Source organism: Cricetulus griseus, assembly GCF_003668045.3.
Source record: "Cricetulus griseus strain 17A/GY chromosome 1 unlocalized genomic scaffold, alternate assembly CriGri-PICRH-1.0 chr1_0, whole genome shotgun sequence".
NCBI classification, from domain to species: domain Eukaryota; kingdom Metazoa; phylum Chordata; class Mammalia; order Rodentia; family Cricetidae; genus Cricetulus; species Cricetulus griseus.
Window position 1 is genome coordinate 130,272,725 of NW_023276806.1, and position 18,028 is coordinate 130,290,752.

Here is an 18,028-nt window from a genome sequence, read left to right on the forward strand (position 1 = left end):
GAAAATGGTAGCAGAAGAGTATAGACAAAAGGGCTACCGACTACTAGAGAGCATCTGAGGGTAAAACGTGAGGGTCTAGTCATGAAGAGCTCTACTTTATAACACAGCAAGTGGCTACTCAGAATTTTTTTTTTAATAGGTGAGAAGAATATTAAGATTCCAGCTCAGAGAGGACCTGGCTCTCAAGCTAATGGCTTTTCATAGTCTACATAGAAGCACAGTGCTTCTCAGACCCTGGTTAACACCAACATCAACCAGGGCTTCATTACGTCGTCACTTTGGCTGCCCTGGAACTCACTATGCAGAACAGGCTGGCTTTGAAAGCAAACAGATCTGACTGATTCTACCTGGGATGAAAGGTGTGAGCCACTACTCCCAGTGAAGAAGATATGACTCTTTTAATGGCCAGTCAAACAGACAAGTTTTGGGGTCTTTATGTCTTTAAGGAAGGTCTTACTCTGTAGCTCATGCTAGCCTCAAACTCACTATGTAGCCCTGTCTGTCTTCAAGCCTTGTTCCTACTACGTCAGCCTCCCCGGTACTGGAATTATAGCTAGCGTGTGGCATGCCAGCTGTCTGGTCTTCATCTTCTATGGTAATGCGTTGTGGGGTCTTGAGTGTTATTCCTGTGTTTATGGATCAACACATCCAGTCAGACTATGGGTGGGAGGACTGGGGCGGTGATTGTTTCTAGTTCCATACATAGGAACAGTGAGCAAAATCGCCTTGTTAATCACACAGGACTTAAAGGTACAGTAGAAACATGGTGTGGAGTGTAAGATTAACAATTCTCAGCAAAAACAGGGATAAACTGTCAGGCGCCAACCCATGGAATCTTAGCACTCGGGAGGCAGGGGCAGATGGACCTCATAAGAAAGAGGCAGAGATGTAAATGGAGTTCTCAGGCTAGCCAAGTGTGACAGCACAGCACACACCTGTCACTCCAACACCTAGCAAGTGGAGGATAACATGGAGCTGAGGCTGCCCCAGCCTTCAACTTTAAGGCTAGTGTAGGCTTCATGACAGTTGTTTCAACAGAACAAAACTTTGGCCAAACATTTGACCTTAATCCTTTCTCTCAACAACTAACAATAAATGGGCCAGGTGGTGGTGATCCAGGCCTTTAATCCCAACACTCAGGAGGCAGAGGCAGGTGAATCTCTGTGAGTTTCAGGACAGCCTGGTCTACAGAGCAAGTTCGAGAACAGCTAGGGCTACACAGAGGAAACCCTCTTTCAAAAAACCAAAAATAAAACAAGCAAGCAATAAATGGTAGACTACTTCCAAACAGATCCTTTCTCTGTCCATACAAGAAAGACAAGATGACCTCATTTCTAAAGCTTCCCTGAATCAGAGCAAACACTTGAGTAGTGACTCACCTGTGAAATCATGTGATTATTCAGGGGTGTCGGTTGTTGAGGAGTGGGTGGGAGAGCAGGAAGCTGCTGCTGCTGCTGCTGCTGCTGCTGCTGCTGGGCAGTACAAGGGAGAAGGCCGCGGACAGACTGGGGTGAGGTGGCCTGGTTGCACACTTCTGGGGCACCTAGTGCCATACCTAAGGCAAAGAGAAGACCCACCCAGAGTTGTAGGTACAAACCATGAATATAACTATTCCTGACGGGCCCAGCTGCAGGATTTTACTTTTTCCTTGCCCTTTATTGTCACTTCTTTCTGCTCACTCCTCTCACCCCCATTTATCCAACCATCTATGCAAGGGTACAGATGCAGTGCAGTTTCTCTGCTGATAGGAGCCCATCGCTTGGGAGGTTTCTGCTCCCTAGAGGCAGGAACCACCTTGAATGTCAATGTTTGGTTTGGGAATTGAACAAGATGTTCTACAGGGAGAGGCAGGCAGGTTTCTGAGAGTCTGAGGCTTGCCTAGTGTACACAGTAAGTTCCAGGACAGTCAGAGCTACATAGAGACCTGTCTCCACCCCCAAAACAAAAACAACAATGGCAACAAAAACATAAAAACAAAACTCCCTACAAATGTGAAGCTGTTGTGGCATCTCTCCTGACGTGCCTAAAATCAATCTGTGTATCGTAATAGGCAGATGAAAATCTGGAGCTTCCAAGATCCCCTGGTCCCTTACGGGACCAGACCTTGTGTTCTCCTCAACCTGTATAATACTATCTCTTACAAAGCTGATGAGAAAGCAACTTGCTTTTTCTAGCAACCATAGTCACACATATGTACAACCTTTACCCAACAGATTTTCCCATTTTCAGGCTCCTTAAGGCATTTTTATATTCACACACATTTTTTTTAAATAAAGAGAAAAAAAAGGTTTATTCTGGCTCAATATGCAACATACTTTACAGGATATACATTAAATATGAGGAATTATGGAATGAACTAATATATGGCCTTTTGAAAAGCACAGGACTTGCTGATGGGATAGCCATACATATCCAACTATTAAAATCTGGTAAGAGCCAGGCAGTGGTGGTCCAGGCCTTTAATCCCAGCACTCAGGAGGCAGGAACAGGTAGATCTCTGTGAGTTTGAGGCCAGCCTGGTCTACAGAGTGAGTTCCAGGACAGCCAGGGCCACACAGAGAAACCCCATCTCAGAAAACAAACAAATAAATAAATAAGATCTGGTAAGAAAAAAGAATGAGCCAGGCGTTGGTGGCACACACCTTTAGTCCCAGCTCTCGGGAGGCAGAGGCAGGCGGATCTCTGTGAGTTCAAGGCCAGCCTGGTCTCCAGAGTGAGTGCCAGGATAGGGCTCCAAAGCTACACAGAGAAACCCTGTCTCGAAAAACAAAAAAACAAAAAAACAAAAAAAAAAAAAAGAAAAAAAAAGAAAAGAAAGAAAAAAGAATGAATTGGTGGTACTGTCACCAAGGTTGAGTGACAGCAAAGATGAGGAACAAGGAAACAACAATTACTCAGAAGGTCAAGGAAGAGAAGGTGAGAGAAGAGAAAGCTAGTGTCATACTCATGAAACGGCTGGAGAGCTGGGGAAGGACAGACATTTGAAAATGAAGCTATGATGGCAAACTAGCAGATTATACTTATTAAATAGCTTGAGTTTAATCATCATTTTCTTCTTTTTGAAACAGTATCTCACTATGTACTTCTGGCTGGCCTGCACTCGTGTAAACTAGGTTGGCCTTGAACTCACAGAGATCCCCTGCCTCAGCCTCCCAGGCTGCCATCATGCCCTGCTTTTTGTGTAGGTGATGTAGCAACATAAGCTTTATGTGTGTCTGTGTCCAAGGTCATCAAAAGCGTTACTTTCAAGAGCCTCTCACCTTGTTGCAAGGATTTGTTGATTCAGCTAGGCTGGTTGGTCAGTGAGCCTGGGGAATCCTCCTGTCTCTGCCTTCCCAGTGCTGGGATTGTAAGCACACACCTTCATGCTTGGCTTTTTTGTTTTTTAGTTTGTTTTTTGAGTCAGGGTTTCTCTGTGTAGTGTCCTGGAACTCACTCTGTAGACCAGGTTGGCCTTGAACTCACAGAGATCTGCTTGCCTCTGCCTCCTAAGTGCTGGGATTAATGGCGTGCGCCACCACTGCCCGGCTATTGTGAACATTTTTAGAAGGGGACTGAAGTGGGTAGATCTGTATTTTAGATCAGTGCATTTGCTCTGAAAATGGGTGGGAACTAACCCTACAATGTAATAAAACGCAGGCCTAGCTGGGAGAGGCGGTGGCATTAGGAAAGGGCTAACAAAGAGGACAGGGAGGTCTAACAGAAGAACAGGCTTCACCACTACTCGAGTCTACTGAAGACAAGGCCTACTGGTCTTCTGGATGGGATTCAAGAAGTGCTTCCTAAGGACGAAGTCAACTGCACACGAGAGCTAACAGCCCTATTAAGACCATTTTTTTTTCCTAGTGACTAAATTCCAATTAAAGCAGCCGCAGCAGGGTTTTTCTAAGTTCTGCCATGTTGGCTACTACGAATTAGTTACAAACAGTTACACTTTATACTCTCAGGGGGGACAGAATCAAAGTACCTGTCATTTATATCTTACCATGTAACCTGGCCCTGAGCTAATAATCTTTCTCAGTTGTGCCACACTAAAATAAACCCCAAATAGCCTTTCTTCCCTCCTTTCTAAAAAACAACAGAAAATCTGAAAGAAAATCAAAGAGGCAACTAGATTTAAGAATGGGTAATGTAATGGATCCAAGAAATCAGGTTTCTCCAATTCTGGTAATGCCATAAATTTCCAGAAAACTATACTGAACCTGATGTTTCATCAATGTGAGTTATTAATGATACTGTGCAAAACACCAGCAACAAGGGCCAGGTGTGGCAAGGAAGAGAAGCTGTATTACCTGGCCGAGAGATCCTTCCTGCGCTGCCACCTTTACTGCTGTCACCTCGGGTGAGGATGGAGATGCCACTGAAGCTGCTGGCTTTGGTGACAGGAGGGCGCATACTCCGGACAGACCCATCTGAGTCTGTGCTGCTCCAAGGCCGTGGCTCCAGGGATCTGAGTTCACTGTCTGTGCTGCTCTGTCGGCTGCTTGAGGTGCGGCTCAACCCTTCACGGTTCCCCCTGCAGAAACCACAGTGGTCAGAGCACCCCCCACCCCCCACTTGAGCAGGAGAGCCAAGAGAGTTCATTTTTTATTCTTTTGCTAACAAAGGGAGAGGGGCGTGGACACTGACTGCTTGTTAGCTGGGTAGCCAACTAAGATTTGATGGGAGCAGACACAACAAGGTCCAGCCTAGTAACAAAGAGCACAGAGGCAAATCTGAAAGACAGCGCACTGACAGCTAATTGAACACTGTGGATCCAAGGCAGATGGGAGCCACATATATGATCCTGACACTGATTGTGGTGGCTTCTTTCACACGCCTGCAGGAATCTCACAGAACACAGGGCAGCAGTGGGGTAGTGTCGACTTCTGGGACTCCTAGAAGTTCTACTGTTAGTAGAAGGTAGGAGTGGCCAGGGACATGGGTAAATCCCATAAAGGATCTCCCACACAGCATGCACCTGAGCTAGCAGATGTACTTCATGAGAATATCTTCCAGGGGTTAGAAGATGACAGGGAATAGTCCTACTGTCCCAGTTATTTCCTCAAGTTCCATGCTGGTATTTGAGGACAACAGATTCCACAGCCACTAAGGACTGAAGTTGTCAGGATGATCAAATATATGCTTTGGACTTGGTAGAAAGGGGCAGAGGCTTGGCTGTGCCTAACTGCCCTGGGCAAGGCACAAAGCTACTGAGAAAAGGATCTTACTACTCTACAACATCAGGCTTATCCTGCCATAAAAGCATCACCTGTGATTAAAAACAGCAGTATGCCACAAGGTAGACATTTTTGGCCTAAAAACTTTTGTCTTGTCTTTTAAAAGATTATGTATTTAAACGTGTATGTTTTGCTTGTATAAATGCATGTGTATCACGTGTGTGACTGGTGTGCAGAAGGCCTGAAGAGGGCATCAGATCCCCTGGAACTGGAGTTATGTAAGTCAGTGCTCTTAACCACTCTCTCCAGCCCCTGTATCGTGTGTGTGTGTGTGTGTGTGTGTGTGTGTGTGTGTGTGTGTGTGTGTGTGTGTGTTGTGTGTGTGTGTGTGTGTGTGTGTGTGTCTATGTGTGCACAAAGGCCTGGAACTGGAGTTATGTAAGTCAGTGCTCTTAACCACTCTCTCCAGCCCCTGTATCTTGTGTGTGTGTGTGTGTGTGTGTGTGTGTGTGTGTGTGTGTGTGTGTGTGTGTGTCTATGTGTGCACAAAGGCCTGAGCAAAGGGCATATGTCCACAAGTGTATAGAAGCCAAGAACAGAAGAAAGAATCCCCTGGCAGGCGGTTGTGAACCAAAAGTATGGGTGCTTGGAATCTCAACTCCAGTCCTCTGGAAGAACATCTCTTCAGCCCCAATTTCACTCTTGAGTGTTAAAGGGTGTGTGTGCGCGTGTGCATACCAGAAGTAACATATCAGTTATCTTTTTGAAATGTTTTCATTTACACCCACCCCCCCACCCCCCCACCCCCGGGGCAGGGTTTCTCTGTGGCTGTCCTGGAACTCACTCTGTAGACCAGGCTGTTCTCTAACTCACAGAGATCAGCCTGCTTCTGCCTCCCTGGAATTAAAGGTGTGCGCCAACACAGCCCAGCCTCATTATTATATTTTATTCATTTATTTTGTGTACATGTATGTATGTAGGTCAGATGACAGCTTGCAGGTGTGGTTCTCTTCTTCCACCATGTGGATCCCAGGGATCAAACGCAAGTTGTCAGGCTTGGTGGCAGGCATCTTTACTTGCTGAGTCATCTCACCAGCCTTCCACCTTATTTTTTGGGGGAAGATGGGGGCAGCGGTTCTTACTGAATCAATTAGGCTGCTGGCCAATGAGCTCCATGGATGTTCCTGTCTCCCTTGCCCATCCAGTTCTTCCATGGGTACGGGGATCTGAACTCAGGTCTTTATGATGATACAGTAGAAAGTTACAGACTGAGCCAACCCCTCAGACCTTCTATGAGCACTTCTGCTTCTCATAAAAAGCATGAGTCTGAGATTCCCTTCATTCCACTTTCACCTAACATCTACAACATGAGGGGATTGAGCAACAACAGTAAGTGTGTGTGTGTGTGTGTGTGTGTGTGTGTGTGTGTGTGTGTGTGTAAGTAACTAGACAAAATATCACAGTAGTTTAGGTTCCCTTCTTTTTTACCATTATCCCACCAAAACCAAACAGAAAATGTTGCCCCAGTCACCTTAGCAGGAAAGGCCCTTTGGCTCAGTTATTCTGAGAAAACAAGCTTTCTTTTTCCCTTTCCCCCCCTTTCCTTCCTTCCCTCCCTCCCTTACTCTTTTCCCTTAGACAGTATCCCATCATCCTGCCCAGGCTGCCATGGAACTTGAAATACTTTTGCTTCTGTCTCACAAATGCTGGTACTGCAGGTATGTGCCATGAGTGGCTTAAGGACACCCTAACCCTAACCATGCCATCCATGGAGAACTAAGAACATACTGGCAAAACTTCTTCTTTTTCTTTTCCAAGGCAGGGTTTCTCTGTGTGGCTTTGGAGCCTATCCTGGCACTTGCTCTGTAGACCAGGCTGGCCTCCAACTCACAGAGATCTGCCTGCCTCTGCCTCCCAAGTGCTGGGACTAAAGGCGTGCACCACCAACACCCGGCCAATTCTTCTTTACTATCCTAAGTGTATATAATCTCATGCTTCTCTCTTTAGAATAAGGGATCATTTTCCCAAAACTTGACCTTTTTTCTTCAGATGCCAAGAGCAAAAAGGGAAACAAACATAAATCAGAGATTGTTCAAAAAAAGAGAACCAGGCTTGGAGCAAGAGCCAGCAGCTCTGTCTCAGCCAGGATATTGAAGACCATCAATGTGTGTCAGTGCATAGCAGCAGTGCCAATGGATAAGGCTGCACATTAGACACTGGAGCACGAATTTTGTTGGCCTTTTCCACCTAAAACACCTATTATGTATTATACTAACCCTGTCATTTATGTTCTCTTGATACCCTGACTAGACAGCAAATGAGGCAACCTTAAACTAAGTATCTTAGCAAGTTAGGGCTGGGACTTCGGTACTCGTGGTACCTAACCAGGTTCCCCAAGGCAGAGACAGTCAAATGCTCAAAATGTGGACTGTCTGTTAATATAGTATTCCCTTGAGAGAGAATCTAGAGAGAAAATACAGCAGTTTCCTTGTCCATAATCATCTCACTACAAACAGGGCAATTTGGGAGAGCCACTTCAATTCAATTCTGAGGGATGGACTGGGTTGTCTGCATGTTAGAGGGATGGGGTAGGGATAAAGAATGCTCGATCATATACCACGCTCTGAATAAAATCAGAGCTAAAGTAGACTAGTTTAGTTAGCCCTAACCTCTGTCACCGATTCAAGATGGGGTGTGTGTGGCCCAAGCTAGCCTCAAGCCTGGTATGTAGCCAAGGATGATTTTGAACTTCTGACCCTTCTGTCTCTACCTCCTCAGTGCTGGGTGTGCACGACACTACACCCAGCTCATGTGGTATCAAGGATCAAATTTAGGGCTTCCTAAATTTCAGGCAAGAAGTACCAACTGAGCTTCACCCCCAACTTCTCTTAGTTTTAAAGTAGATTTAATTTAGTTTTGTAGGAAGAAGTCCAGTTTCTTGGGTCTGAGAAGTCGGGGAGGTGTAGCAGAGGCAGCATTCAATAAAACACAATAAGCCTCACATGTAGCTTATTAATCAATGGAGTTAGAACTTCCAAAGAACTGGGAAGTTGCCATAGTTATTGCCAGTGTGGATGGTAAAATTTGGTACAGTATATATTTTCAAAAACTTGAACTGGGACAGAAATGTAGGTGGTAGTTACAATAGAAGGCTTTACCAGTAAGACTTGTGGACTATGCTCCAAAACAGGGTAATATGTTACCCCATGACCCAGCATTTCAAATTACATCCCTTTTTTTTTTCTTTTTTGAGACAAGGTATTATGTAGCCCAAGCTGGCCTCAAACTATCTATGTAGACAAGAATGCTCTTGAACTTTCATTCCTCTTGCCCCCAACTCCTACATGCTGGGATTAAATGTGTTAAAGGTGTGTGCTACTATTTCCTCCTTCATGTGGTGATGGTGACTGAACCCAGGTCCTCTATACACTAGGCAAGTTCTTTGTCAGGGAAGCCACATTCCTAGCACCTAACCTAGGATTTTTTTGTTGTTGTTGTTTTGTTTTGTTTTGTTTTTTGAGAGAAGGTTTCTCTGTAGCTTTGGAGTCTGTCCTGGAACTCACTCTGTAGACCAGGCTGGCCTTGAACTCATAGAGATTCGCCTGCCTTGGCCTCCCGAGTACTGGGATTAAAGGTATGCACCACCACTGCTGGGTCTAACCTAGGTTAAAAAAAAAATTCTCCGTTCTTAAACCTTTGCATCATCCTTTTAACTTATTTGTTTATTTATATGAGGCAGGGTCTCACTGTAGCCTTAGCTATCCTAGACTTGCTATGCAGACCATGCTGGCCTTGACCTTGTAAAGATCCTCCTGACTCTACCTCCGCCCAAGTGCTGGGATCAACAGTGTGTGCTCCCTTGCCCAGGCGTTTATTTGTATTTTGAAGTGGGTACATATGTGGGTGTCAGCACAGGGGTATGCACACACAATGCAGGTGCCCATTGAGGCCAGAAGCAGGTATCAGGTTCCCACAAAGTTAGAAACAGGCAGTTGTGAGCCACTTGATATCAGTGCTGGAAACTAAACTCAGGGTCCTCTCCAATATCAGTATGTGCTCGTAACTGCTGAGCTGTTTCTCTAGCCCTAATTTTATTTGTTAATTTTTACATTTATTTATTTGTGTGTGTATATAAATGTCGGAGGACAACCCACAGAAGCTGACTTTCTCCTTCTGCCAGGTGAATCCTGGGGGCTGAACTCAGGCCACCAGGGTGGGCAGCAGCTGCATTTACCAGCTGAGTCATCTCACTGGTCTTTACCTAGGAGTTTAATCAAAACTCAGTTTGAATTTTCAGCTTGAAGAAAAGATCTGCAGAGGTGAGGTCTGCACCTGCTCACCAGATTCACAAGCTATTATCTGCACAGTTTGATGCAGCCTGATGCTCACAGGAGAGCATCGTGAATGCCAGTTAGGGCTTCAAACAGACCACATGTTTGGGAGGAGGAAGAGATGTTAGGAAAGAGCTGGTGTAGGCAAGGAAAAGAACACTGAACAAAAATCAGCCTCAGTTTTGACACAGCCAAGTACATGAGGGCTGGCTATTTCCTTTCTATGCTTTTGTTTCCATTGATGTAAACCAGCTGCCCAGGACAAGAGAAACAGGTAAGATACATTTTGGCAACTACAAAGCACTGTCCACAAACAGGAGTAAGCTAAAACTACTTATTATAGGTAGTCTGGGATGATCACAACCGTAAAATATGGAGCAGAATTTTCATTTTTTTTTTTAATGTGAGAACTTTACATATCTTTGGTACCATCAACAATTCAAAGCTTCACTCTGCCTCTGGTTTTCAGATGGATCTCAGGGTGGCACTGTCTAGAAATAAAAAAGATCAGAGGGGCTGCAGAGATGCTCTGTGGGCTAAGAGCACCAGCTGCTCTCCCAAAGGACCTATATTTGATTCCCAGGACTCACATGGCGGCTCACAACTATCTGTAACTTGTTTCAGGGAAATCTGATGCTCTCTTCTGGCCTCTGTGGGCACTGCATGTACGTGGTACATAGATACACATGCATGCAAAATACCCATACACATAAAATAAATCTTAAAAAAAAAAAGTTCAGAAATGTGGAAACTCTTTATCTCAAGGGTGTTTTAATCTCTTTCTTCTTCCTTCTCTTCTTTTTAAGATTTATTTTTACTTTTGTGTATGTGTGTGTACTTTCTGTGTGGGAAGGTTCACACGAGTGAAAGTGGATGTAAGTACTTGTGGAGGTCAGAGGTCATCCAGTCCCTTGGAGATGGAGTTACAAGAGCTTGTCCGCCACCTGCTGTGAGTACTGAGAAGCAGTCTCAGGTCTTCTGAAAGAGTGCCACACACTGGTAACCACTGAGCATCTCAGTCTAACTAGCTTTAGAATGGGCAATAAGGAGAGGACAGCTAAAGCTTTAGAAATGAGACCTATGTCCTGAGTTTTCTATGATACTTAGTCTTTAAAAAGTGGAGAAACCCCTTTGGAAAGGGCTAGCCCTGAATCACAGGCTTAGCTTCTTATTCTTTCTAAAGTCATCTATACCTCATATTGTCTCAAAGTGAGACTTTGGGGAGACAGAGAGATTCATATATGTATCTGTATATGTACATATATTATCTTCCCTAGAGATAAAAATATTCCCTGTTCTAGGTTCAGATATCAGTTGTTCACACCTTTACACAGATGAGCAAAAGCAGTCAGCAGATACTCATTCTTTTACCTTACGATACGTCTATGTTTGAATCTTTTAAAAATGTCCAATTCCAGCCAATTTGTCTCAGACAAAACTAGTTGTTCCTCAACACCATCTATTCAGGACTCAATGAATCTGACAACAATAAAGTTACTAAGAAGGAGACTTTTCCCCCCCAAAGGGGAAAAAAAATCCAGCGAAGCAAAATCCACAAATTTAATTATTCCACAAGCAGCCATGCATGGAGCAAAATCATTCACTCCACTGAAAAGATTACAGCAAAACAAAACAAAAAGTAAAAAGAGATACAGATCACACACAGGTACCTAAAAATCTGCCTTCTCTTGTGAGAGCTAGAAGAAAAGGCTTCTTTGGAGAGTCTGTTGGTTAACATCAAAAACAAAACAAACAAAACAGAAATGGTATCATTATAGGGTTACAATAACCTCGCTGATAAAGCTGAATGGTAAGAGAGAACATGCAAATGGTACTAACCTGACGTCACTTAGATATCCATTCTGGCCAGTCTAGGTGAGGGAGAAAATGGAAAATAACTTATAAGAAAATAATAAGGCGTAACAGAAAAGGATGTCCATGATGCTATGAATACCCACGGTCTTCAAACCAAAGCTCTCACCCCACCAACAGGGAGAGAAGGAGCAAGGCTAGGGTAACCACTGCCTTACCCCCTGTCTGACTTCTCACTTTAATGTGAAAACACTTGGCATTTTTAGCTTTTCTGTAGTGTTTAAAATGAAGGTTGGTAAAGGGAGAATGGAGAGGAGGGAGAGAAAAGTCAGAGCCTCACTGTTTCTTTTTTTACCTCTACACGTATGAACTGTCATAACTGACATACATGTTCAAAGAAGGGAGACATGAAAAGGAAACGTCATGTTTTAGAAATTAATCTCAGTGGCTGTTCTCTTTCTGCCCTTTTCATTTGCCCAAATAAAAGGACCTAAGCCCCATTATGGGTGAGATATTGGGGAAGCAGATATTGTTTAGAGCCTAGAAAAAAATTAGGACATTAGAAGTCTGATGTAGTCCCACAGGGATCATTTTCTGACAAAGCCACTGAGCTGAGTGAAGTGAGCACTGTGGAGGACTCCCAAACCTTAGAAAAAGGCACCAAGAGCATACAGCTATTGAGCATGGTGGGCTCTGCACAGAGCAGAGACTCCATTGGGCAGCTTGCCCAAGACACAGCTCAGGCTCTAGAGAGGCTGCAGCAGCAGCATTTCCATCCGAACACCCTTCTTGGCACTTCCCATTCTGGGCCTGCCTCCTTGTCCTCACTCTACCCTCAATCATTCCCTCTGACTGGGTGGGCTCCTCTCCACATGGAATCTTTGAAGGATGGTGGGCTTTGGCCATTTCTCCTCATCTAGATCTTCTGAGATTCCCAAGGCCTCTACTACAAGAGCTAGGAAGTACTGAAAGGAAAGTGATAAATCCACAAGGATTTAACAAAGAATACATATATCAGTAGAGGCGTGAGAGACTACAAACCAGGAGGAAAAAGGAGAGAAGAGGTAACTTTGCCTTCATTATGTCTGTAGGCAGCTGTGTTCCACTGTGGTTGATAACTAGGCCCAATGTCCTAAATAAGCTTTCAGATTGCAGGGCCTGACACAGTGAGACAGTCATTTTTCCATGTGACAGTGAGGCAGAGGAGTATACAGACAGCTAGGCTGTCTGTCATTGCTGGCACTACCTAATCTGAAGAACCCAGAGCAGAGCAAGCAGAGGTAGCTTCCTTCCATCAGGTTATGGACATGGATTCTAGAGCCAGACTGTCTAACTATCAGTGTTTAGGAGGCTGTTAGCAATCTTCACTGTGTCTCATTCACAAAGAAAGAAAAGTATTTAAAACAACTTCACAGATCTGTTGTGAAGACATGACTTCACCTATATAAAATGCTAAGAACAGTGTCTAAAAGCTACTAAGTACCACATAAGCACTTCTAGTCACAATTTAGGGCCATCCTAGTCATAACCATGACATCTCTTCTCTCATCCTATCCCCCTGGTTTACGGGTGATGTACTGAACCCTGAGCAGGGATAGTTTCGAGGACAGACTTTTCTGACTCAGAATGGAAGTCTACATGATAGAAGGTAAGAAGACTGCTTCTTGAATTCTAGGCCAGAAGGCTTGTTGTGTGTCACTTTCCAGTAAGGATTCGTAAAATCACTTGGCTCTCTCTAGATAATGGAGCAGACACAGAGGAGCTCAGTCTTTAGTTGGAGACAATCAATACTTTTCTGGGTGAGGTGATGATGATAAGACACACATGTTGTTCTTTGTGTGTCTGTGTGTGATGAGAGAAGAAGAACAAGGGGTGGGGGTTGTGCATCCACATGACTTCACTTCCTTTGTTGCCAATCTGACAGACGTTTTCCTGTCTGGACCCACATGTTCTAGAGAATTCTTTATCTGTTGCCCATCTATACTCTTTCCTGAAATCCTACTATGCATCTTCTAGGCTAGTAGGCAAAGGTAACCTGGTACAGGGGTAATAAGTGCATTTGATATGGCCCACAGTTCTTAAAAATAAAGTTACCTAAACTGACCGATGCTGCCTTTTGGACCATGGAGCCATTTCTTTTCTAGGAGCAAGGTAAGAGATACAGGAAGAAGGAGACTCCCTGTTCAAGCAGTGGCTGAGGGATGGCAGCACCCTGTGCATGGGGATGAGGGACCTGCAGAGGATGACACCAGAGCAGCACTTTAACAAAGCATCCGAAACCCTAAAAACAAGCTGGCCAAACAAGATGAATGTCGAGCTTGTATGGATACCGACTCTTCTACTTAGAAGCAAAGATGTGTAGAACAGACAGTGGGAGTCTACAAGGCGAGCTGGAGGAGGGCTTGATAGGCAAGACTTAGGGCCCTTTCATCAGCTTTGCCAAAACCATTTCTTTTCAGTCTAGTCCTATTTACCAAATTCAGCCACTCCAAGTTTCGGTTCTCTTTGTATACCACACAGCAAAATGTATTTCAAAACACAAATAAAAACCAGTAGCTTCCCAATAAGCCACATTCAGGGTTAGAGGTCAAATCTGGGACTGACTGATGTTGGTTAAGAAAAAAAAAAAAGAAAAGAAAAAGAGCCAACAACATTTATGGCGGGTTCATTCCATTCACAGTTCCAAGGTTAGAGCTACGAGCTATTATCTGACAACTCTCAGGAGCTACACTTACCTCTCGGGCAAATATTCTCTCTCGGGCCCTTTGATATTCCTCCTCTCTCTCTTCTATTGACTTGCTCCTCCTTCCATCCTGCAATGGAACTCTGATCTAGATCGATGAGCAGAATTAAGCTAGTTAAGTTCTCCTCGTACTGCAAGCTCACTGCACACCAGCAAGGAAGAGAAACCGGGAAAGTTTATAGTTGCCATCAAAAAAATGGAAAATAAATAAAATTTCCAGTCCTGGACAGGTTTCACTGGGTACATCTGACCATGCAGTTTGGGAGATCAGCTTTTCTGGATGGTGGAGGACTTGCCATCCCCCCACCCCCAAATATCAAGAACAACAACTATTTATAAGGGTTGGGTTGCTTCCCTGGAGTAATCAGGCACTGTTCAGTCAGTAAAGATCAAGAAACAACAGTTCTTTAAAGGGCAAGTAAGGGGAAGAAGGAAGCTGAAGAGGGCAAAGAAAAAAAGTGTTTAGCAAAGCTGAATGTAGAGGAGCTTCCCAGAACTAGCACATGACAGGATCCCTTCTTTTGTCACTAATGCCATGTCCCAGCAACCCAAATAAAACATGGCTTAGCAAAGAGGGTCTTGGACATTTAAATCTCAGGGGTGAAGCTAAACTCAAAGACTAGGCATTTTTCTCACCTTAATTATAGCAATTGAAGGGAGTTGAGGAGCAGAAATTACAGAAATACAGAACAAAGAGAGAGCAACACAGAAGAGAACAAGAACAAAATAGAAAGAAACACACAATGAGTACAGTGGAAAGAGGAGAGGAAGACAGGAAGGGTAGAGAAGGGAATGGAGGAGACAGAATTTTATGTTCTCTGTCAGATAGTGAGGTGACCAATAGGATGTCTAATGGGCAGATGACCACTTATAGCTAGCTACCACCTCACTTTCCATCACTGTTTTTCCTCTTGAAATGCTATTGTGAACACTCTACTGGAAGGGTGTAACAGAGAACCTTTCAATACAGTGACTGCAAATGCCAAGCGTTCTGAGTGAGCTCACTGAGCCAACGTCACCATGCTACAGACAACTCCGACCTGCAGACAGATCTGAGCTCTACAGAACCCACTTCTCTAGGCTAACACAGTTTCCAAAGGCAACCCAAGACTTGAGGAGTCTCAACTCTAATTAGATACAGTCCTCACCATTCTTTAGGACCCATACCCTACTAACTACCTTTCATCACTTCTATTACAAGAAGATAGGAGACCCTCAACCAGCTGCTCAGCCTCTAGCACTGATAAGCCAATGGCAGAGTAGGAAGCATAATGGGGCATCAAGGTGAATCCCAGCTCTGGTGACTCCTGGTAAAGTGACTTCAGGCAAGTATGGTAAGGTCTCTGAGACTCAGCATTTTTATGTAAAGTGGGGTTCATAACCCCACTTACATTGGGTTGTGGAACGGATCAAAGATGTATGTTTAAAGCAAAGCCCAGCTCAGGGAAAAATAGCAACACCGTGTTTTACTAATACCACAGCCAGAAAGCACACACAGTAACGCTACTAGGGACCAAGCTTGAAGCTGTAAGATGAAAAGTTCCCAACAGAACAGATCACCTTCCATTCCAATATGCCTCTAGGCCTGAATCCTTCCCGATCCATGGAAAGGGGTTCTGGGAAAATGTAGAGAAGGGCATCAGGATGGAAAGGCTCTTTCTTGTTTTACAAAAATGTGTCTTTTTTTGTTTTCTTTGCTTTCAATCAGACCCAGCGTGTTTGTCCACAGTAGGTAACGGCACCTTTCTTAACAGACCTCCCTTTCATATTCCAGCAAGCCAAGAGCGGTTCTGGTCTCAAGACCACGTAATATTTCAAGAAAACTAATTGTGACTCTAGAAGTGAGATATTATTAGATAGTTACTATTCCTTACTAAGACTCATTTGGCTCCACCCAACATACTCTTCAACTCTAATCCCCTCTGGAGGCCAAGCAGATGCAGGGTAGCTCTAAACTTTCTATTTAGCTGGGAAAACTAATTCTCAATCATCTGCTAAAGGGGTAGAGGTCAGAGCAGCAGTCAGACCCACCATAAATCAAGGGATAGGACAGTTTGTTAATTTCTTAGTTTCACAGGAGTGTATCACAAAGGGACCTGAGTTCCCAGCACTGAAAGTCAAATAAACTCACCTTGGTAGAAGGAGGTGGGAAAAAGATTAAGGAGTTTGCCAAAAGGGATCAGAGATACCTTTATAACTGGTTAAATTAGATCATAATTTTGCCAGTTCAAGGCTAGTCCTCAGCTAGGATAAGAATGAAAATGGGATAAAGTAGCTTTTGATAGCTCTCAATGTAAATTCTATAGGTCAGGTGAGGTGTTGGGGGTGAGGGGAGACCACACTGAAATCAGCTATATCAAGGCTGACACAGGGATGGGCCTTGTTTTCTACAAATGAAATGTAGTTAGAAGTTAGTGGCAGACCATTCCCCAGCAGCCCTGAACACCATGTCTCTGGGGCTAGGAGGGCTGTGTCCAGCCCAGCAGCTGTAGTTAATCCTCAGAGAGCAAGCCAAAACCAACTCAGGATAGCAGCTCTACATTATTTTTCCATTCTAAGACATTTTCAATTTTCTCCACCCCCTCCCCCAATTCTTCTCCCTTCCCAGTTTCTCTTACTGCAATCTTTCTAAGCCCACCCTTTTACAGTCTTCACCTGGTTGTCCTCTCGGTCCATACTGGCATCATCTCTCTTGAGAATGAACCTCTGTTGAAATTCTGTGTTCTTCTCATCTTTTATGTGTTCTGAGAACCTCTGTTCAGGGCTGAGATGTGGAGAGAAATGTGGAAAGAAGGGAGGAAAAAGACCTTCATATCAGGGAGGAGGAGTTCTAGGCACAGCTCTCCCAAATCCCTCATCCTCTACTCAGGATTTTTTGTGTCAGGAATCCAAAAAGGTTTAAGTGAATCTTTTCGTGTAATCTCTTCTATCCCCCACCATCTTTTTGTGAGACAGCATCTCCTATAGTCTGGCTCTGAACTCACCTTTCTCAAGTGCTAAGACTGTAGCTCTACATCCTGCATGATGCCTGCACTTTGTGTAACAACCCTTCATTCAAAGTTGTGTCTGTCCTGTCTGAGGTGAGCAGAAGCCAGGGCCAGTGTGCTTAAGACGCCAGTTTCTCTAGTCAGGGTCTATCCTGTCTCTAAGACCTCACAGAAAGTAGGACTGATAGGTGCCCCTCCCCTCCCTGGAAGAGACATCTGGATTCAGTGTCCTCCTCTGCTATCACAGCAGGTCATCCCATGGACATGTTTCAAATCCATAAGTTTCCTTACATTCTCGTGTTGCTGGTTTTGTTGATGATGACGGCTTTCCCAGTTTGATCAACATTGTGGTCCATCCCAAAATAGGCAGCTACCCGGTGTAATAGCATCCGGTGATATGAGGTCATCTGAGGGAACTTCTTGAACTGGTTACTGAAGGGTTACCAGGGGTAAAAAGTAAGATGATAACAATAAAAGGCAACTAATTTTCCTTAACAGTGTCTACAGAATTTAAGAAGAATCAGACATACAAAAAATAGGTATTTACTCTGTGAGAACAAAAAGAGTTTCTCTCAGTATTTTGCCGATTAATTTGTCCCAGTCTCTAGTAATACTACCCGTTCCCACTCCATAACACCATTTCTTAAGGTCTTACTTCCAACCAGCCTGAATGTTGTTAGACAAAGGGAAATGGGAGAAGTAGAATACTATCTGGGACAATACCTAGCTGCTAAAAACAACATAATTTTTGGCTCAAGTTTATACAATTGATAAATACCTCACCTGCTTTTATATATATACTGTACAACCTATTCAGATTGCTTCTTCCCAGTGGCCCTGCCCGCCCATCTCTAAATGTGTATTTCATAAAAGCCGCTTACTTGTTGTCACTGATAAACTCCAGAATCTCCTGTTCCAATTTTAGCAGCATCATTCTGTCCCTGTTTAAAAAAATTCAAACAAACAAACAAACAGAAGCACAGCTCTCCTAGAGAC

General features: G+C 44.1%; 1 protein-coding gene across 7 annotated transcripts in view; it reads right to left on the minus strand.

Moving 5' to 3' along the window:
• The window catches only part of LOC100755585 (SH3 and cysteine-rich domain-containing protein 3), a 119,316-nt gene that overhangs the window by 31,460 nt on the left and 69,828 nt on the right, over positions 1-18,028 (minus strand). For 4 of the 7 annotated variants that reach the window (XR_004771945.1, XM_035451275.1, XM_035451276.1 and 1 more), the window contains exons 8-15: positions 17,914-17,973; positions 17,324-17,464; positions 16,701-16,809; positions 14,038-14,133; positions 11,330-11,361; positions 11,161-11,214; positions 4,293-4,516; positions 1,380-1,555 (exon numbers count right to left, since the gene is read on the minus strand). Coding sequence is in view for 6 of the 7 variants with exons in the window: in XM_035451275.1 (XP_035307166.1) it covers positions 1,380-1,555; positions 4,293-4,516; positions 11,161-11,214; positions 11,330-11,361; positions 14,038-14,133; positions 16,701-16,809; positions 17,324-17,464; positions 17,914-17,973 (892 nt within the window). In the remaining variant the exon portion in view is untranslated. The remainder of the gene's footprint in view (positions 1-1,379; positions 1,556-4,292; positions 4,517-11,160; positions 11,215-11,329; positions 11,362-14,037; positions 14,134-16,700; positions 16,810-17,323; positions 17,465-17,913; positions 17,974-18,028) is intronic. The other 3 variants (XM_027392200.2, XM_027392199.2, XM_027392201.2) reach the window with 3 other exon arrangements.